The 22,124-nt window shown below is 40.6% G+C and overlaps 1 protein-coding gene across 3 annotated transcripts in view; it reads right to left on the minus strand.

Moving 5' to 3' along the window:
- Nucleotides 1–15,390: 15,390 nt before the first annotated feature.
- LONRF3 (LON peptidase N-terminal domain and ring finger 3) overlaps nucleotides 15,391–22,124 on the minus strand; it is a gene marked incomplete at both ends in the record, with an annotated part of 43,168 nt that continues 36,434 nt past the window's right edge. For all 3 annotated transcript variants that reach the window (XM_080718501.1, XM_080718499.1, XM_080718500.1), the window contains 4 exons: nucleotides 15,391–15,546; nucleotides 18,412–18,561; nucleotides 19,591–19,753; nucleotides 20,842–21,000. In XM_080718501.1, coding sequence (XP_080574627.1) covers nucleotides 15,391–15,546; nucleotides 18,412–18,561; nucleotides 19,591–19,753; nucleotides 20,842–21,000 — 628 coding nt within the window. The remainder of the gene's footprint in view (nucleotides 15,547–18,411; nucleotides 18,562–19,590; nucleotides 19,754–20,841; nucleotides 21,001–22,124) is intronic.

Raw genomic sequence — 22,124 nt, forward strand, 5'->3', positions numbered from 1 at the left:
TTGGAGGTTTTGTTGAGAAAGTTACTGCCTGTGCCAATATGTTGTAGTGTTGAACCTATGCTCTCCTCTACTAACTTCACAGTCTCAGGTCTAATTTCTACGTTTTTGATCCATCTTGAGTTGATTCCTGTGCTTGGTGAGATATAGGGGTTTAGATTCATCTTTTTACAAATTAGTCAGTTCTCCCAGCACCATTTGTTGAAAAGGCTGTCTTTTCTCCAGCATATGGGTTTGGCCCCTTTGTCAAAGATTAATTGACTAAAGATGTGTGGATTTGTTTCTGTATCTTCTATTCTAATCCATTGGTCAGTATATCTGTTATTGTGCCAGTACCATGCTGTTTTTACTACTATTGCTCTATAGTATAGTTTGAAGTCTGGGATTGTAATGCCTCCTGCATGTTTCTTAAGGAGGTTTAGAGCATTGGCTTTAAGCAAAAGCATGGGGGAACATTGTATATAAAGGGCATATTTATAAACACTGAAATGGATGTTCAAAGAATATCTCTTAATCACCTTATTATGGTGCCTCCAAGAGATCTCTGTTGAAGTGCATAGAAGTACCAGAATAAAAACCTGGACTCCTAACATTTAGCATGTTCATGTGAATTTATTTGTAGGATTTCTTTCTCCTAAAAAAGTTATTGGCATTGGAGATAACTTCAGGACAAAGAAACAAATAGGCCCAGAGCCAGTGGTATGTTGATAAAAATGTAGCAACTGGCTCTCTGTGAGGATGTTTTTATTTCTAGTTTAACCAAAACACTTCCACCCTGACTGATTTCAGCTATCAACCTGATGGCACTGAATATGGACATGGGGAGAGATGTTGAGGAACACACTGTGCCATAACATACCCATCATACAGATACGGTGGACCCAAATAATATCAAGAGAATGTATAGCATTAAAATAGTACAATCATAGCTGGATGTGGTGGCACAAATTTGTAATCCTACCGTTTGGAAGGCTGAGACAGGAGGATCTGCGTTCGCAGTCAGACTCAGCTACTTAGTGTGACCCTTTACAACTCAATGAGACCCTGTTTCAAAATAAAGAATAAACAATAGGGCTTGGGTATAGCTTGGAAATAGAATGCTCCTGGGCTCCATCCCCAGTACCGCAAAACAAAACAAAATAAATAAAAAATGTTTTTAAGTTTATTTAAAAATATTTTTAAAAATATATTATAAAGAAGTTTTTATGATTTATTTTAAAAATAATGGCTGTGTTTAAGAACTTACTTGCAAAATTCCCCTCCCTCCCTCCCTCCCTTCCTTCCTTTCTTCCTCCCTCCCTTTCTCCTTCCCTATCTCCCTCTCACCTCACCCTCTCTTCCTCCCTCCCTTTGTGTCTCTCTCTTCTTTATCTTTCTTTTTTTTCATGGTGCTGGGGATTTAACCAAAGGGCATTCTACCTCCAAACTACACTTATAGCCCTTTTTATTTTGAAACAAGTTTCGCTTGCTGGTGTCCAAACTGATCCTCCTGTCTCATCCCCTCAAATACTGAAATTACAGGCATGTGCTGACACATCCAAGTACAAACTTTCTGAAATATTAACAACTGCCTCTCATAAGGCAGTGGGAGCCATCTCTATCACATGGATGCCAGAGCCCTTGTTTGTATTTGATTGATCTAGGTGGGGAGATTCATCTGGGTTATTATCACAAAGCCTCCAGATTGTACCTATTACAACCCTATTCCAGTCATGCCAACTCATTTTTTCCCTTCCTCCTTATCCAGTACCTCCATTTCTGGACAATCCAATCATTCTTCAGAAAGTGTCCACATCCCCAGTACTCTACAAAACTTTCCATACCCCCAGTCCTTGTTTTTCCTCCTCTCGTCCAATCCCTGAGGGTCCAGCAGCTGGAATCAGGCTATGCCAAGAGGACTCCCATGGTGGTTACCCATGACTGAACTAGGGAGTGGGGCTCTCATTCAGAGACTGCACAGACCTCCCTGGAGACAGCTGGTGGTTTTGATCAGAATAAGACAGAAGTATGAGAGACCTGGCCTGCTTCCCTGTCAGGAAGTTTCATGTCTTAAATCCTGTGTTCCTCTAGGCTAGACTGCTTATGACATTCCACATGGTGGTCAGTATTCTTCCTACAGAATTGCAGACTCTCTGTGTGTGGTTCCTTCTGGCAGGATGTTCTTCTACCTCTGTCTAATCTTTTATCTGTAAAACATGTTATTCTTCAGGATTCAGCTCAAGCATCACGTCCTCCTCAAAGCCTTCTCTGATCACCTTCCCAAGCAAGGCTAGGCACTTTTCCTCTAAATTGCCACCATATTCTGTGGGGTAAATTAATGGGTGTTTTCTTCCCTAGGCTTTGACCCTGACTAGGGTAGGGACAATAATGAATTATTTTTCAGTGTCCCAATGTCTAGCCTATGGCATATGTCTTGTAAACACATATTCCATTATTAATTGTGTATGAGCCAGGAGTGGTGGCACACACTTGTAATCCCAGCATTTGAGATGCTGAGACAGGAGGTTTGTGGTTTGAAGATAGCCTCAGCTAGTGAGGTCCTTTGCAAACCAGTGAAAGCCTTTTTCAAAAAATAAAGAATAAAAAATAGGGTCGGGGGTGTAGCTCAGAGGTAGAATGCCCCTGGGTTCTATCCCCAGTACCAAAAAAAAGTGTGTATGGTGGCACATACCTGAAATCCCAGTACCTGGGATGCTGAGACAGGAGGATCTCAGGTTCAAGGCCAGACTCAGTAACTTAGTGAGGCTCTGAGCAACTTAGTGAGACAATAATTAATAATAATAATAATAATAATAATAATAATAATAATAAAATAGGGCTGGGGGTGTAGCTCAGAGGTAAAATGTCCCTGAGTGTAATCCCCAGTACTATTAATTATGAGTAGTACTAAATAATAATAGTAATAATAATAATAATAGAAGAAGAAGAAAAAGAAAAAGGAAGGAGGAGGAGAAGGAGAGGGAGGAAGAGGAGGAGGAGAAGGAGAAGGAGGAGGAGGAGGAGAAAATGCCTTAGGAGTGTTAATGCCTTTGTAGAGCCTGGATTAGGGGTTTACTGTGATTGAGCCCCTAGTTTCTCAGTAGTTCCTGTAAGTGAAAAGAGCTCTGGTGGATATCCTCACATTTGAACCTTGATGTAGGCATGCACATTGGAATTCCCTTTCCCACCTTAAGAATGCCTTTATCTGTGGGTTTATAACCCTGTAGATCTGATGACTTACAAAACCTCTTCTTTTTAAGCATCTGACACCAAGACAGAAGAACTGAGTGAGCAACATTTTCTTTATGATGTTATTCTATTATGGGGCTTGAAATTTTATTTATTTATTTATTTATTTATTTATTTATTTATTTATTTATTTATTTTGGTAGTACTGGAGGTGGAACCCAGAGGCTTTCTACCTCCGGGCTATACTCCCAGACCCATTTTTTTAATATTTTATTTGGAAACAGGGTCTCACTAAGTTGCTGAGAGCATTACTAAGTAGCTGAGGCTGGCTTCAAACCTGTGAGATCCTCCTATCTCAGCCTCCCAAGTGCGGGGATTACAAGCGTGTGCCACCACGCCTGGCTAGGGCTTGAAAAATTTGACAAACATAGAAAGAGACCAGAATCTTGATGGTATCATTGGACCTTTGATCTAGTCTTGAAATCTCATTGCTGTTACTGCTGCTACTTCTTAATTTCTTTTTTCTTTTCTTTTCTTTCTTTCTTTTCTTTTTCTTCTTTTTATTTTTGCTTTTGGTACAGGGAATTAAACCTAAGGCATAATACCTCTGAGCTATACCCCCAGCCCCATTTTATTTTATTTTTGAAACAAGGTCTGCAATAAGTTGCTGAATGTCTCACTAAATTGATGAGGCTGGCTTCAAACCTGAGAGTCTTCTCTCTTAACCTCCCAAGACTATTAAAGGCATGTGCCACCACACCAGGGGCTCTGGCTTCTTTATTTTTATTAAATGAGATATTGCATATCTATCACTATGTTGTATAATTATAATGTACCAATTAAAGTTTACAAAATAGTGCATGTCTACTTAGGGGGATTATAGGTAATATTTTGATGCTGTAACATTTGAAAGGCAAGGCTGAATATGTTTCAATGACCTGCCAGAGAGGGCAACATTTGTTTATTTTTATTTTTATTTTTATTTTTTATTTTTGGTGGTACTGTGGATGGAACCCTTCTACCTCCGGGCTACACTCCCAGATCTATTTTTATATTTTTTTTTATTTGGAAACAGGGTCTCTTAAGTCAGCATGGCTGGCTTTGAACCTGTGCGATCCTCCTGTCTCTGCCTCCCAAGCACGGGGATTATAAGCGTGCGCCACCACGCCTGGCTAGAGGGCCACATTTGGACAAACTAAAGTGAGGAGAGGAAGCTTGGGATCTTCTCTGTGATTATTGAGTATGGCTAGTCTGGCACTGGCTAAGTGCTCCCTGTGAGACAGAGCTTGGTAAGCCCAGTCTCATTTAATCTGTGCAACAACCCTATGAGGTAAGTACTATTTTTTTATTATTTTATAGATGTGAAAACTGAGACAAAGAGATGCTTAATAATTTAAGTCACATAGATGGCAAGGGGGAGAGTATGACCCAAACAATCTGACTGTAGAATCTCTGTCTTATACTGATACACTTTACTGGATGATATTTGATGGATAAATTAATGAATTGGTGTAGCTGAAGCACTGTGGGTTGCTGTGCTGTCCATGCTGAATCACGATCCCAAATCCAATTTTATTCCTTCCTGGGATGCTGAGCCCATCTTCTTTTGTGGTCACCTGAATGAATAGGGGCACAAGGGTATCTGAACTGGCTGAGAGCCCCTTGTCCAGCTAAATCAGACTGCCTCAGGCTTATCAAAACTGAACTTCTACCATATGTGGCAGTATACACCTGTTGTGTTAGTACTTGGGAAGCTGAGACAGGAAGATTGCAGGTTTGAGGCCAGCCTGAGAAACTTAGCAAGACCCTGTTTCAAAATAAACAATAAAAAGGGCTGGAGGTGAAGCTTAGAGGTAGAATGCCCCTGGATTCAATCACTCGTAACCCCCTCCCACACAAACTAGCCACAGAAGTATATAGGAAAAAGAGAAGCTTGAAAAACTGTGTTGACCATTGTGAAGCTGTGAATATGTAGTCATCTGGGAGAAAGGCCCTCATGGAGAAAGTCAGAAGAGGAGATAAATCGTTGGGGAGTGAGAATTAGAAAAACAGGCAAGGGATCAAAATCTGAGAAGTGAGGAGCATGCCAGCCTTCACAAGAGGCAGCCGAACTCGTCGTCAAAACAATGGTTATGGGTTCAGACAGCCTGGATTCCAAGTTAACCTCCCTGCTTCCTATCTACAACCTCTAAAAGTCACTTTATTTTTCTAAAGTACAGTGTCTTTTTTGGGAAAACATGGGTAATAATAACTAGCACCTTTCTTGAGACTAAACAAGATAATACTTAGCACAGTGCACAGCACATAATTAAATGTAATAAATGGTTGCTCTTGTTCTGCTGTTATCATTACTGGAAGTTTTCCATCAGGTATATATGAGCCCAATTGTTTTCCTGGGTCTGTAACACTGCAAGATGGGTAGCTCGTTTGGAGGGGTTACTGGGGGTTAAATCCAGGGGTCTTCTACCTCTGATCTACTATCCTAGGCCGTTTTACTCTTTAAATTTTGAGAGTCTCCCTAAGTTGCCGAGGCTGGCCTCAAACCTGTGATCCTCCTGTCTTAGCCTTGAAGTCAGTTTCAGCAACTTAGCAAGATCATGTTAAAAAATAAAAACCAAAAAGGGCTAGAAGTATAGCTTAGAGGTAGAATGCACCTGTGTTCAATCCCTAGTAAAAACAACAAAATAAGAGTTTGGGCTCTAGAATCTATGTGTAATTTGACCCAGGTTTTTTTTTAAAGCATATTGAAGATGGAGCCCAGGGCCTCAGACATACTAGGAAAGCACTCTACAATAAGCTACATCTCTATCCTGGCCCAAATTTTAATTGGTACAACCATAGGCAAGTAACATAGCCACCCTGTGCCATGGTTCATTCACTTTTAGCATGACAGTAGAGATCAACTTCACAGATTATAGCAAGGGTCTAATGGGAATCTAAAGGCAAAAATATCTAGAAAAAAGCCTTGCATGTAGTGAACATTGGCTTAGCCTTTGCCTGTGTGACCAGTCCAATAAGGGTACTCTGTCCCTTCTTAATTTTTTTGAAACAGGGTCCTGCTAATTTGCCGAGGGTCTAAGTTGCTTAGGTAAGCTTTGAACCTGTGGTCCTTGTATCTCAGCCTTCAAAGTACTGGATTACCGGCATGCACCATTGTACCCAGACACTGTCTGTTTTTTCAGAGATCAGCCTAAGGGTGCAATAACATGATTCATATCCTGATAACATGACTGTAGTTTTGGTTTGGTCACAAGTGGCATGCATCCTCAAGGGGGATGGAAGATCAGTCCACAATCTGAGAAGAAAATATATGAAGTTCTGCCCATTAGATGGAGAGGAACCCACTTTAGTTATCCAAATTAGCCATTTATGTTTCTCCTTTCCTTCCCTCCCTCCATCTGTCTCTCCCTCTGACGGATATCATCACTGTAGACTATCTAGGCAGAACTGTGTAAGTCAGTTTATAGACGTAATGCTCTCCTATTCGTAACCACTGTTCCTTTTCTGAAAATGCTCACTTGGGCTTACAGAAGAACACATGGTCATGTGCTTTGCCTGGTACAAGTGCCAATAAATATCCTCATGGAACAAATGTGCACTGATCTCTCCTGTTCCTGTGACTGTATTTAATATCTCCACAATGTACCTCTACAATCCAGAAAAGCAAGCTATTTATAGCCAAACTGGATTTAGGGCAAGTGGATTATTTTGGGACTTAATTTTGCTGCACTTGTAATATACTGAAATTGTTGATATTGACTTCCTGGAAGGTAGATATCGTTCTGCAAAGATGTATAATTAATTTAGAGTCTGCACATCAATTAAATGGAAAAAATATTTTTCAGGCCTCTCTAATACACCAATGACATTTGATAATGTATGGGTATAAGTGGACAAGAAACAAGGATGGCCAGTCAATATGAGCATAGATTGAAACTGGAACATCAGTTTTAAAATAAAAAAGAGCTGGCAAGGCTGGAAGCAGAGGCTCAGTGATATCCAGGCAGGGCTCCATGACTAGGGCACAGCTCTACACTGAGCTGACCACAGACAAGTCTAGCTGTGAATCTTTTGTATTACTCAGACGAAATCAATAAGGAGAATATCAACCCCAGTCCCTCCCCATCCTACCTCAGCCCCTCCATGGAGTGAAGAAATTATTAAGCATAAGAAGGGAAAGTTTGGGGAGTCTGTAGGCTTAGAGTATTCACTCTCTCCTACATTTGCTCTAATCTCATTTTGAGACTGGGAGTACCTTCTAGAGAGGCATTTTTGGCTTTGGAGAACTCAAAGATGCCAGAATGGATCCCAGAGGAGAGGAAGCAGAAAGCTTAGGCTTTAGTTTTACTCCAGGCGTAGGGAATGAGTACAAATAGGACCTTTTTACATGGTCCAATCCAGTTCTTAAGAAAAGTCATATAGACATTATAGGTAGAAGGACTGTCTTTATTATTATAATTATAATAATAATTATTATTAGTGGTACTGAGGGTGGAACTCAGGGGCTTTTCTACCTCTGCGCTATACTTCCAGACCTATTTTATACTTTATTTGGAAACAGGGTCACACTAAGTTGCTGAGAGCCTCACTAAGTAGCTGAGGCTGGCTTCGAATCTGTGTGATCCTCCTATCTCAGCCTCCCAAGCGCTGGGATTACAAGTGTGTGCCATCATGCCCAGCAGAAGGACTGTCTTTAAAGATAACTGGTGCCTTTGGTTTGAGTGTGTTCCATCTTTTGAGAACCAGAGTGTGACAGCCTGGGCACTGAAGTGCACAGTCCTTAAGATCCAAGCATGCCTCTGGGGCTTAGTTGATCAGAAGCGCTGGTTTTCCTTAATAACCCCTATGACCCTGTTGTACTAAACAAGTTCCTATCCAAATAAATATTTAAAATAATTCTTTATTGTTTTTGAGATAAGATCTGGATAAATTTCTCAGGCTGGCCACGAACTTGAGATCCTCCTGTCTCAGCCTCCCCAGTAGCTGGGATTACAGATGAGGAATGCTATACCTGGGTTATTATTTCATTTTTTATTTGTCTCTTTCTCATGTCTTTGTTCTTCAATGGAAAAAGCAATCGTTGCCATGTGACAAAAATCAGCAGGGTAGAGAAAATGAATGGTGCTGAGGCTTTTTTGCTGGGGTCAGCTTGGTCAATGTTGCTCATTGTCCTAATTTTACCAATTTTGCTGTGAAAAAGTTCATGCTAAGCTGAGTATGGTAGCAGACATCTGTTATCCCAGTATTTGGAAGGCTGAGATACGGGATCATCATTTCAAGGTCAGCTTCAGCAACTTAGGAAGGCCCTTAACAACTTAGTGAGACCCTCTTTCAAAATAAAAAATAACTTTGTCAGCATTCCCTTCCCTAACCCCCCTCAGTCATTTCCCTGAAACAATGCTATGGAAATTACCAGTTTCAATCTCAAACACATGTGGGGTGGGCATGGTGGAGAGAGCACTGAGAGTTATGTGCAAGTATTTTTCTGACACTCTGTATCCCATTATGATAAAAAAAAACTACAATGCAGCAAATAATAATATAAAATAAAATAAAATAGGTCTGGGGGCATAGCTCAGAAGCAGAATGCTCCTGGGTTCCATACCCAACAACACACACAAAAATTCATGCTGTGCTGGGAGTGCAGCTCAGTTGTAGAGCCCCTGCCTACCATGCATGAGGGGCTGAGCCCCATCCTCAGCAAATGGAGGGGGACAACACTTGGTTTTAAGGCTATTGTTTATAAATCCTTTGATTAAAACAAAACCATATAGCTTGCTTTCCAGAGCATTTTATAATGCTAAAGCAAACAGTAGTTGGGTATACTCTGCTTTAAGCATACACAATATTGGAATATTTGGATTTATAAGTTGACTGGGGACAGATTATTGAAAAAATGATAATTCTTTAAATAAGCTTTTCTGGTGTGTTTAAGAATAATTTATTGGCCAATCTGTTCATATATGACTCACTGCCACATATATAAGAGCTTATTCTCTGAGTGCAGGTCTTGTCCTTTGTGTGTATATGCGTGTATTGGGGGGGGTACTGGGACTTGAACCCAGGGGCATTCTACCTCTGAGCTGTACCCTCAGCCTTATTTTTTATTCTGAAACAGGGTCTAACAAAGTTGCAGAGGATCTCATATTGCTAAGGCTGGTCATGAACCTGTGATTCTCTTCTCTCAGCCTCCCAAATACTTGGATTAAAGGTGTGCACCACCATGCCCAGTTTAGGTCTCATCTTTTAAAGAGGTGTGTGTGTGTGTGTGTGTGTGTGTGTGTGTGTACACGTGCACATGCGCGCACGTGCACATGCATGCATACAAGCACTATGCTGGGCCTCATATGTGCTAGGCACTACTTTACCACTGAGCCATACCCTCAGATCCTTAAAGGATCTTTCTGTTGAATGTATTACAACCAATAGTTACAAGAACAAAACAGATGCTCCCATAGCTTTCCTCCCTGTTCAGCTTCCAAACGAACAACACTGAAACCAGTTGGGTAATTGTTTTCTTAAGTTCGGAGCACAGTTGTGTGGGATACAAAGTAAGACAATAGGAAACCTTTTTTTAATGAATAAACAACTTTCACAGAGGCCATCTGCATCACATCGCTATTACAACACAAATGAGCAGAAACTACTGTACAGAGTTTGAAGAAGGGAACTCTTAAAAAGAAGTCAAGCATATAGAGGTAGTTGAATAGCAATATGGGTGGGGAGAGCATTATCTCAGTTTCCCTTCAAAATTCATTACAGTGCAAGAGGAAAATGGCTGCTTAACACAAACACATAGAAAACAAACACATATTCCTCTGGTTAAGCGGCTTGCTTAATTTTAATCCTGGCATTACCGGGAACTGTATACAATGGTAGAACTGGATTATCTAAAATAAACCAATGGTGCCACATTGAATTTTTTGCTCTCCTTTTATTTTGTTGTGGTTTATTGTCATTGCAACAATAGATGAATGTTAATAGACTCTTCAAATGATGCATAAGCTACAGTGTTGCTTTGTAAACTTCTGTTCATCACATTTGCTGCAGAAAATGGCTAGAGTCATGAAGCAAAAGCTTTAAAGTGACACCAGGAATAGGTTACAGGCACTTCTCTCAGTAGGTTAACTTAGCTTGTTTGTAAGAAGCAGGATCTATTGATTCTAAAATCAATTGAATATGTGCATTTCACATAGCTCCTTTCCTAACTCCTCTCTGCATTAAGAAAGGGGCACAGAGGGAAGCCCAGGTAGCCAGATGCTTATCACATTTGTCTTCAATCATGAGTCAGGCCCAAGAAGGGGCTGAGAACCCACCCATTTCCAGGACTTGGGCTGCCTCTGCATCTTTGCCTCATACCTCTGTTAGGATTCTGCCTCAGTGAGTAAAAATGGATGCAAAGTCAAAATCAACAAGTCGGGGACTCGAGGAAGGAGTTCCAGAATAAGATTCTCATCTTGGATATGGGTTTGGGTTGGGGAACATGGTCCCCACTGGGTTGCAGTCCATCAACAGTATGGGTCTGTTGACAGAAAAAGACCTCTGGGTGCTATGAACCAGCCTCAGGAGCCGGCAGCTCTGATGGCCAGTCACAGGGGGTTATCTGAGCCCAGGTCAGCTCCCCAGGCAGAGCTGGAAGTGCTGCATGCAGTGACTCCACTTGGCCCTGCTGTAGAGGCACACAAGCTGAGAAGCAGTCAGCCTCCAGAAAAGGCAAGCCTTTAAAATATTCAGTTCTCTGCCCTTCCAGGTCAGGGGCAAGCACATTTTTCTCCAAGTTCTCTACCAAACATTAGTTCTTCATTTTTCGTTTTTCTATATTTTGCTGGTTATTGACTAGCAGCAGAAGTATGGTTATAAAGCAGAAAGACATGATGTCTGCTTACTACCTAGCTTATACACAGAAAGTCAGACAGACAAAAAATAATCTACTAGGAAAAGACTGGGTCAGTTACAATAGACAGGAAAACTAACCCAACAAGTGGCACTATCTACCAAGGGGGATATCTTGTCCTTCTGGCCTAGGTTTAGTTTTATGTTCTCTATAAACTTTTCATTTTCAACCTGGTCAGCAAAACCAATTTGAAAAGTGATAAAAAATGGTCAAGTGTGCTGATTGTTCTGGTCATGTACATCTCAAAAAAGCTAAGGCTTAGTCCTGCAACCTGTCTCTAGGCATAACTGAAACATAAGCTCACTGTAAAACTCCCCAAACGTGTTTCTAGGCTACCGAGAGGAAAGTGCAAGCCTACCAATCTGAGGCCTGCGTTTGTTGGAGCTGGGTCCTTCCTCTCTTCGAGGTGCAGTCTATAGTATGGAATTTTGTAAAGAAATCAGACTTCTTTTTTGACTCAGATGAAGCAGAGATGTATTGGGTGACTTTATTTTACATCATCTATGACTTTCTATTTCACAATGAGTGTTCATGTGATGTGCCTAACATGTCTGCTAAATAAAACTATATGTAACACAATTATATCAAATGTTAAAAGTCTGCTAAGTATAAGAGTTCAGACTTGAACTTGGCCACTCACTGAATGAAGTTACCTGGGCAAAGAATCGAACATTGCTGAGCTTGCGTTCCCTCATCTATAATATTAAGACAGTAATTCCTCTCTGAGAAATAAGTGATTTGGTGAGTTCTGGTATGTAAGAGCACCTGTCTTAGTACCGTATATGATGGGTTCTCAATGCATGTTTGGTCAATCTGTTATTTGGGGCAGTATTAGGAAATACCATGAACTAAGCAAAAAAGTTATAAACTGTGAAATCTAATCATCCCAGCATGGGTGAGATAATTAGTACATTTATAGAAATAGAGAATGATGTCTTCATTATCCTCTGGAGCTAGAACTTAAGGCTATCATCTCATCAGAAATCCTAGAACTCCAAGGTATTGAAATCATAGAACTACAGTAATATATGCATAGCCATGTTCATAGCAGCACAATTCACAATAGCCAAACTATGGAACCTACCCAGGTGTCGAAAAATAGATGAATGGATTACAAAATTATGGGAAATACACAGTGGAATTCTATGCAGCAATAAAAAACAAATTATGTCATTTGAAAAAAGATGGGAGGACCTGGAGAACATTATGTTAAGTGAGATTAGCCACACACAGAAAGTGAAGGGTCATACATTTTCTCTGGTACGCTTGAGCTAGTGAGTATTTTGGATACCAGAAGGACTCCAGAGAATAGAGAACCTCAGTGAAGCCAGGGAGGAAGGATAGGGGAGGAGAAAGACTGAGGTTCATTAATGGAAATACTACCATCTGTATACATATGAATATAACATTGTCAATCTGGTTAGTTGGTATTGGGAGGGAGGAAAATGGGGAGGTGGGGGCGGCACCAAGTACTGTGTGCATGTATGTCATTGTCAACATGGTTTATATTATGACATGAGACTATAATGCACTAAAAGCAAAAAAAAAAATAAATCTAGAACTCCAAGTGACAATATTTTGGGGTCATTTTTGAATCAGGAAAATGTATTTTCACCTAGTTATTCCTTACCTCTCACCTTCATTTGTTCTCCAGTCTTTTCATTTTCTCAAAGGGACTTAAAACCTTAAAAGGAATTACCTGTAAACCATCAAGTTATGGTCCAAAAATCAATGGAGCAGATACCTCCAACCAATTTGACAAGTTTAAAGGGGTTGTAACAGCATGTAAAGTTACTGTTATATGCAAGTGTAGGCCTTAGATGATATTTTGTAACTGCAACTAATTTAATAATTAGGTATGATTTGTCAAATGTCTTCTATAGACAAGGCATTGTGCTGGCTGACCTGTGGTATATCTCATTTACTGGTCCTAACAACCCTATATGCAGAGTTTATCACTACTAGTTCATAGATGAGAAAATTGGGGCTCAGCAAAAGTTAAATTGCTTGCCAAAGTAACAAGTACAGTAAGTGAAGAACTTTATGCCCTTTCTATGGTGCTAACATTAGAGAATAGAAAATGATTTTGCTGGGACTATGATATGACAACACAGTTGGGTAGGAGGAGGGCATCTCTGTGTCTTACAGTAATCGTTTATGTAAATGCCTTTCCAGCTACTTACTTTTTTGCCAGGTCTACTCCAAACATCCAACCTGATAACATAACGCTCTTGATTACAAAGCATCTATAAGTAAGCGTAGATCATTTGGTCTCTGCTGATATGAGTCTCTTTTCTATTGTGTGGAGTATCTCATTCTTCCTTGCCTGTTTCTGGCCACAGGTGGTGATAGAAGCAATCATGCCGAATGCTTGTAGCATGGGCCTCTCACTTTAAGAGAGAGGGCTGCTAGTGAATAATGCGCTTCAGCTGTCCAAATATCATGTGTGTGGAGGGGAATAATTTGTGGGAAAGTGTGAATGCAACAACAATTCATTTCTTCCCAGCCCTAATCTTTTCACTGTCATTAAAACACTCCCCTATTCATGGTAATTTTTCAGGTTCTTCTGACACCAAAGGAATCAAACTAGTACTGAGCAAAATAAACAATGCTAACTCACACCTCTTCACCCCTTCTTTTCCTCTACAGTGAAACCTTTGGCCTACTGCAAGTAGGAGGAATGGCAGGTTTTGGATAAAATCATGGATTGTCTGGGGTTTTTGTTTTGTTTTGTTTTTTGGTACTGGTAATTGAACCCAGAGGCATTCTACCTGAGATACATCCTAGTCCTATTTTTTAGTTTTTATTTAGAAACAGGATCTCACTAAGTTGCTGAGAGCTTTGCTAAGCTGCTGAGGCTATCTTTAAACCTGCAATCTTCTTGTCTCAGCCTCCCAAATTCTGGGATTACAGGTGTGTGCCACCACACTCAGCTTGTCTGATTCTTTAAAAAAGATTTTTAAAGGGTTGGTTTTACCCTTTCTTGCTTCTTTACATTTTTAATAACAAATAGTCATCAAGTGTTTCAGCACATGCTAGCCAGGTTTTGATCCTCAGAAATCTGAGGAAAGATGGCGTATGTGGGCTAGTTGGGAATGGCTGTGGTGTGGCAAGATAAAAATCGTTCCCTCTGAAGGATTATTTTTATGGTACTGGGGATTGAACTCAGGGGTGTTCAATCTCTAAGCTATACCCCCATCCATATTTAACTATTTTTTGAAACAGGGTTTCACTAAGTCTCGCTAAGTGAGTCTTGTTCACTAAGTTGCTGAGGCTGGCTTTGAACTCGGATTACAGATGTACACCATTACATCCAAAAAGGGTAAAAATAGTATTCTGCCTAAAATTCTGTCCCCATCCGCAGTGGGAAGAATCTAATACACTTCTAATCTGATTTCTGAAATATGTGCCTATAATACATTTTCATAAAAGACACTCTTCTGATTAATCTCTCCATTCTAAAACACTAATTCTCTCAGCCTTGCTCTGTATTTCTCAAAGTAATTGGACTGTTTTACTTTCTTCTGCTGTATACCATAACCTTTGCTAAATGACTTAAGTAGCTCATGTTGCTTAATTCAAACTGAGAAAAGTGGAAGCTATGGAAATTGATGACCTCCTCATCACTCTGAAATTATTTTGAACATCCACTAGGATAGATACAGAAACAGTTCAAGAACTGAAATTAATGTAGTAAAAACAGATTAGAGCAAAAAATGCACATTTCTAGTATTGTTATACCCCAAGGTACATGGTAAACCACATCAATAAATAAAGTGATGAACTTTTCAGTAACATACACTTAAATAGTTACAAACATACATGTAGAAAAAAGGATACAGTAGTGCAAAAATAAATTATTAAAACAGAAAGAACTATGAACATTATTTTACATGATGCTCTATAAAACCTGAACCATTTGGAATGAGACCTAAATTCAGTGAAATAATGCAGCAACGTTATTCATTATTAGTATCTTTGCTTCACATTTCAACTGCATAGCCATTTATCTATGTCAGAAGAATAATTAAAGCAAAATATTAAACTTTCAGATAATTTTATGTTAAAATCAATTTTTCCTGGGTTCTTAAACACTTCTTCTGTTTATAGAGTTGTGCAGCATATCCAGAAGCATCTTAAGACAGAAAGTTTCAAACAGGTCACATTCTTTTGGTCTTTCAACTTGATTTCTCTGTGTAATCAAAAACAGAGTAATGCCTCTGTTTGATACCCACTTCTCTTAAGATGTTATTGCAATTAGACATATTTACAAGAAGACCCTCCTATGGCAGTGGGGAGGGTGGGAGCTCCTCTTCAGCAATCCAATCTCACTAGTTTTGGTTTCGGGATATAAAGGCCAGGACTCGCCGAATACCATTCAATCTATCCTTTAAGGATCTCATTGCTAGGAACGGGAGCTGAGCTCGGCTTTCCAAGGGAAGAACTGCTAACGTCCACCAGCACCAGGCTGGACCATTTGGGTTAATCTGCAACAGAGAAATACAATGGGTTCATCCACTTCTCTGCAAGCCTTGTAGCCTGCAGATTTCCAAATTCCCAATGTAAACATCTCAGGTGGAACTAACTGCTTGTGTGTGTAGTGGAACTTGCTGATTGCCTCCATATTTTCCCCTTTATTTAAACTGGGCATGTAGCCACCCTGGGTATGGTGAGAAAATTGCATTAATCAACCTCTCTTGCAGCTATGTGAGACCATTAGATAAAGTTCTGACTAATGAGATGTAAGGGGAAATGATATGTATAACTTTTGGGACATGCTCTGGGAGAGAAACATGTGCCTTCTGCCTTCTTTCTCTCCTTTTACTCTAGCTAGACTGTGAACTTGGTTATAATTATTGTCTTCTTCAATCAAGAAGACAAAGGCAGCATTCTAAGAATGGTAGAGCTTAGTGGTGAAGGATCCTGGGCCCTTTAATGCTCTCATAGAATTAAGCTGTCCTAACTCTCCAGGACTTGGGCCCTGTATCTCATCTGATCTCCAGTATTTTCATTGTCTCCTAGCCAGTGAACTTTTAGAAGCTGAAATAGTCACTGGTCTCTTCTATTCAAAGGTTCTGATTAGGCCCTTTGGACTGATGCACATGACAGGCAGACCTTTAATCCCCATTATTTATTAGGCTTTGCATGTATAACTCTCTTCATTTTCTTGATCTGGCTGAAGGCAATAGTCCAGCTATACCATTCAAGGCCACAGCTAACTACTGTCCTTAATCCAAGGGCTATGATTTACAGTTTCAAAGAATGGCAACCCCACCTGGCAAAAATTCCAATTGGAAAACACATTTACATTATTAACCTCCAGGTTTCTCTTCAATAAAGACCTTTCTCATCCATATAATCCTTCACCAAAATTTTGTTTTTCTATCAGCTTCTGAAGCATACATTTTAGACACTGAGGATTTATTTCTTATAAAACCTAAAATGAGTTTTCTTCCCATAACTTTCAGAATGTTGGTTTGGGGACTATAAAGAACAACATTCTGGTCAAATTCCCTATACCTAGAATTATTTGGCTCCAAATTGGTTCATCTGATTCTCTCCAAATATCACTGCTTTCTTTAAGGCTTCTAGCTTGATTAGCTTTATCTGGATCCATTTTTTGTCCCTCACTGCAGTGTATAACGTGTCCTTCTTCCTATGATTAGTTCCAGATATTAGATTTACATTCTGAATTGTCTTTCCTAGGACTATCAACAAAGATACTTGAGCTGGTGATAATACATGTGCTGGTTTCTATAAAACTTCTTCCTGAGGCTTAGAATATTCAAGAGTAGTGGGCTGCTAGGGCTGGGTTTTTGTGTTTGGGTTTTGCTGATGCTGCTACCACAAAAGCAAGAGGATAACAAAACTAATAAGAAGGGAAATTAAACTCAAGATTTCAGCTTTCTGTATCATTAAGCCCTTTCTGAATCATGCCGTGGCATCTGTGTTTCTCCTCATGCGAAGATGCAGTTCACACTGCTGATCTCTATCTTTCGCTTGACTAGGGGAATGCTTCCTAGCAGATGAAGGGGAATGTCAAGCTTGTTCAAAAGCTTGCTCAGAGCTCTGCTGTAATCATGAGTCACTGGGGTCCAGAGCCAGGAGCTGGGTCACTGAAAAGCACTTGCCATCCTTTCTCCCTTCAAAACTCATGATGCCTTTGCATGTGGGAAAGGAGCCACCTTTGTGGTCTGGAGAAAGCAAGACATTTCAGCACATCAGGGAACCGACAGGTATTTTGGAGCCTTAGAATGTGGAAGGAAGAGGAGACTTGAATAACCTCCTCAGCTGCCTCTCTTGTTTCAGAGAAAGCTGAGAAAGGGGAAGGAATTTATCCGAGGTCACACAGCTAGAAAGGTAAGCAGGATCATTTTTTGGCAGCCAAGCTGGAAGAGAGATATTCTGATTTTTCTATTGTTACAGAGTAAGGGATGAGTGTAAGAAAAGAATCAAAGAAGCCACAGAAGTGGTGATGCAGGAGAGCTGGAACAGAGGCTGGGGAAAGATGGTGGTAAGGAAATAATTGGTTAGGCTATCTCCAGCTGGGTCCAAGGGTGGAAGTACTTCCAGAAATGGAATTAACCAAAAGTATTCCTTGATTTATACCAGGCAGGCAAAAGTTGGTGAGACTTAACTGTCTTCACTTTCCTGGAGAGCCTGTGATCTGCAGTATGCTTTTGCAGATGGACCTGGCCCCCAAGGAAGAAGCCCAATCCAATAGAACTACTTTCTGAGTTAACTCAACAAATGGTAAATTTAAAAGCAGGGCCAGTCTTCTTAGGACTTGTTCATCCCTGATAGGGTCACTGGCGAGAGTCTAGACTTACAGGCTACCCATGGTAAGGTATAGGCATGAAATGTTCCTATGACCTCATAAGCTGAAATTTTGTAGCAGAGAAGGTTTAGCAGTTGCTAAACCTTCAGCAACTGAGAAGAGAGTTAGTAAGCACCCTGAAAGTAGCAGCCTTTAGTCTGAGCTTCCAGGGCAACTTGCTCTTAATTTCTGGCCTCTTCATATATACTGTCACCCTACCATTACCAAAAGATGAACCTGTACCCCCATGAAGGCTTTTCTGTTGGTGGTCTTTGTCCTTATTCTCTCACCTCACTCATCTCTCAACACCTGTCTTGAATCCATGTTCCTACTCTTTAGTTACCCCAGGTTTAGCTTGGGATCCTCTTGGTCTTACTCATGATGCTTACTCGCCCACCCAAAGAATACCAAACTGGATTCATCTTCCTCTCTGCACTTGATTTGCTGGATGGCAGCCACATCCATATCTAATCAGAGGCCCTAGGCAATCCCATCTGGGGGGGGCAACCCATTGTAAATAGACATTTTTATATACCTGGGGATCAGCATCTTTCTCTGGCATTGGACCAAAGTGGTTGAGTATCCGATTCTTTAGAGATGATTTGAGTGAGTGAAACCATGATGACGCTTGTTCATAGACACAGTTATGTAACCCCATGAGCTCCACACAGTCATCTCCCTGAACCTGAAAGTAGCAAAGTAGAGGTGAAAGATTTTGTACCCCTGAAATTCCTACCAGAGTTGCTTTTGATCTCTCTCTCTCTCTCTCTCTCTCTCTCTCTCTCTCTCTCTCTCTCTCTCCCTGCTCCCTCCAACCCTGGCTCTCTGATACTGGGGATTGAACCCAGGGGCATTCTGTCTCTGAGCTATAACCCCAGCTCTATTTTATGTTTCATTTGGAAATACTAAGTTGAGAAGGGCTAAGTTGCTTAGAACCTGTGATCCTCCTGTCTTAGCCTCCCTACTGGGATTATATGTGTGTAACACCAGGCCCAGTTAACCTTCCATCCTGCCTTCCTATAGGAAGGCATAGGTATCCAGTTTTTTCCCTTGTGACATGAGAAGCACTCCACAGCCTGATGCCGGAATGTGCATAGATATGGATGGTGAGGAAAGGAGAAGCCAGAGGTCAATAATCCCCATGGCCAATTCTATTTACATTCACCTGTAAATAGAATTGGCCATGGGGATTATTGACCTCTTCTGATTATCTCAGAAAACCAATGATTAATGGAACAAAACATGTAATCTTTTTGCTTTAGGAGATGATGGCTGATTTGCTTTGGGATAAGGTCTCTTAGGCAGATTGCACATTACAAAATTATACATGTGTGAATCAACAGTGGTCACAAAAGAGACAAGTTAAAGCTTACAAATAAATAAATTGATAGATAAATACACATGTATAAACCCCACTCTGGATCTCTCCTTTGATATCTCTGAAAGAAACCTAACTCACAGGGCTGAATGGGCTTCAGAGTTGGCCCGGGGTAGCATTTCTTATGCATGATTTTAACTCAGCAGCTGAACTAGAAGAGACAGATAATAAGTTGTTCTCACTGCCGCTCTACAATTGGATAGCAATACATCAGCATTCAAAGTTGCTGCAGACATATGGTGAGAAATCCCAAGACCCCAAGACAGCTCCGAGAAGTTCTTTACAGTCATCTTTGTTTAACAAGGTATAGAAATTCTTGGCACTGACTACCCTTACCTTTTGATCTTCAATGTACTCTATGTCAGCCGTGTTGTAGCCATCTCGCTGGCCCTGATGGAGCACCTTGAAGCGTCTCTTGCCTATGCTGTCGACCACTGAGCGGCCATCGGCAAAGAACTGAACATTTCTGATCTCTAGTATACAGCCGTATTCCGCAAACCTGTTTGTTGAGAGGTAAGTCAAGAAAGTAGAGACTTGATGAGTTATTTTTTCCTGGCCTGGACCCCAGTCATTTCTACATACCTGTGCTGTGCCTCATAGGATGTCTGCCTGTTTACCTGCCACTTAGTTTTCAGCTACAATGGCACAACCTAGTGCTCATGTGAAATAAAATTTAACATAGTAACATAACTACTACCATTTATTATCACATACTATGTGCCAGTGCTAAGGTTTGAATTTCTGTCCCCCCTCAAAACATGTGTTGAAATTAAATTACCATTGTAACAACATTCATAGGTGTTACAATGTTAATGTAAGAGGTATAATGTATTAGGTGATGTTAAGAGTTACAATGGTAATGCAAGAGTTGGTAATGGTAATGGTATCTTTAAAAGGTGGAGGCTCTGTCCTCATGAATGAATTAATGCTGTTATTGCAGTACTCAATTCATTAGGGAAGGATAGCTTTATGCCCCTTTATGTCTCTCTGTCATTCTCTCTTTGTTCTTCTGTCATGTTATGACACAGTAGAAGGCCCATGCCAGATGCTTGCAACTTGATCTTGCAATTGCTACTTTTAGGAATGATAAGAAATTAGAAGAAATAAATAGCATCTCAAGATGGACTCAGAGACCCAGGAACTACACTAGATGCTTCATGTGCATGTGTGTTACTAACTCATCAACCTTCCTCACAAACAAACCCAGTATGGTACATGCTATCATCTAACTCACTTAAGAGAAAAGGAAACTGGATGTAGAAAGGTTAAGTAACTTGCCAAAAGTCAAACTTGCTCCAAGGCTGGAGAAAGAATGTGAACCTACACAGCTCAATTCCAGGCCCCATGCTTTTACAAAACAAGTTTTATAATATATACCATCTTCTTAACAGAAGATTAATAGTAAAGTTCTTTTAAATGGATAGACTCTCACACAGAAAACTAGGCCCAAGAGGGCCCAAGATCCTGACAAAGGCTCTTGTTCTTGAGCTGGTTAAACCTAAGTAACTAGGCCTCCCCAACTCTGGGAACACCTGAAAGTAAAACAAAAACCCCTCTCCACTCAACCTCCCCTTCCTCCTCACTTACCCTTTGACAGGATCTCCAAGACACATGCCAAACTGTCTTGTGCCAGTCTCGATACACCTGCGAATCATCAGGCGGTAGCAAGGCTCAAAGATGTGCAGGGGACAAGGGACGGTGGGATAGGCCATGGTGCACACGAATATAGGCACATTCTTATTTAAGCTGTCAGGAAGAATAAATGAGATGGATTTAAAAGCAATGGGGCAGAACACAGAAAAACTGGCCAAATTTCACAGAGCAGTTCCCAGAATAGGGTGAGTGGGAAGGCAAGAAGCCACCAGATTTTGATGGCTGATAGATTAATACCAAAACACAACTAATGCTGTGGGCTGAATCCCACTGTGTGGCACAGAGGTTAGTCTGAGGTCTAAGAGATTAACATCAGCATTGCACATATTTGAATTTGGTATAAGAAGTTCTTTGGAACCTTAATACTGTGGGTGGTAGCGAGGCTGCATATTTTCCATTTAATCTCTCCACTCAAAACAATCTCTTCAGGGTCTTTGCTGGCAGTATGTGGAAGAGTACTGATGGTAGAAGTACACTCCAGAAAGGCTGATGGAAATTATTCGTAAGGCCCCAGTGGGCATCTCAAATTTGCAAAGCCCCCTGCATGGCAGGCCGAACTAGGCAGAGAAGCAAGCAAAAGACGGGCAAGAATAATCTAACTCAGTGATGCTTAAAGACTCTGGTGCATCAGTCATTGGGGACCCTTAAATCCAGATGCTTGGGATACCATACCCACAGAAATATTGATGTGTGGGCACTAGAACTGGGACCCAGAAGTTTGTGTTTTAACAAGTGCCCCCAAAGATCCACATAGTCCACTGGGGAACCCCAAACTCAGCCAGCTCCTCCAGGATCCCTTTCCTCTTATTTGTCCAGGAAATCTAATGCAGAAACATCTGCATCTAAACCTACCAAGAGACATAAGACCATTTGCCTAAATCCCAAAAGTGTTAGGTTTAGGATTCTCTTAAATAGAATGCTCCCTATTAGATTCTGGTATTTATTAATAAAACTTTAAGTGATATCTGAGAAAAGGAATCAGGTTAACTTAAGGATCAGAATAAATGCTAAAGATGCCCTGAGTTTCAGACAAAAACTATTCAAAGTGAGAGGCACATTCAAATTAACTGGTAAAAGAGTCCCCTTCAGGGTGAACATAAAAACAGAACAATTTTTTTTCTTCTATCAGGATCCTCAATTCCAGAATGCCATGAGGATTCCACTGGGATTGGGTGAGGGGAGGACAGGAATAAAAGGGACAGGGTTAGTGATGGTGC

Source organism: Muscardinus avellanarius, assembly GCF_963383645.1.
Source record: "Muscardinus avellanarius genome assembly, chromosome: X".
Lineage (NCBI taxonomy): Eukaryota > Metazoa > Chordata > Mammalia > Rodentia > Gliridae > Muscardinus > Muscardinus avellanarius.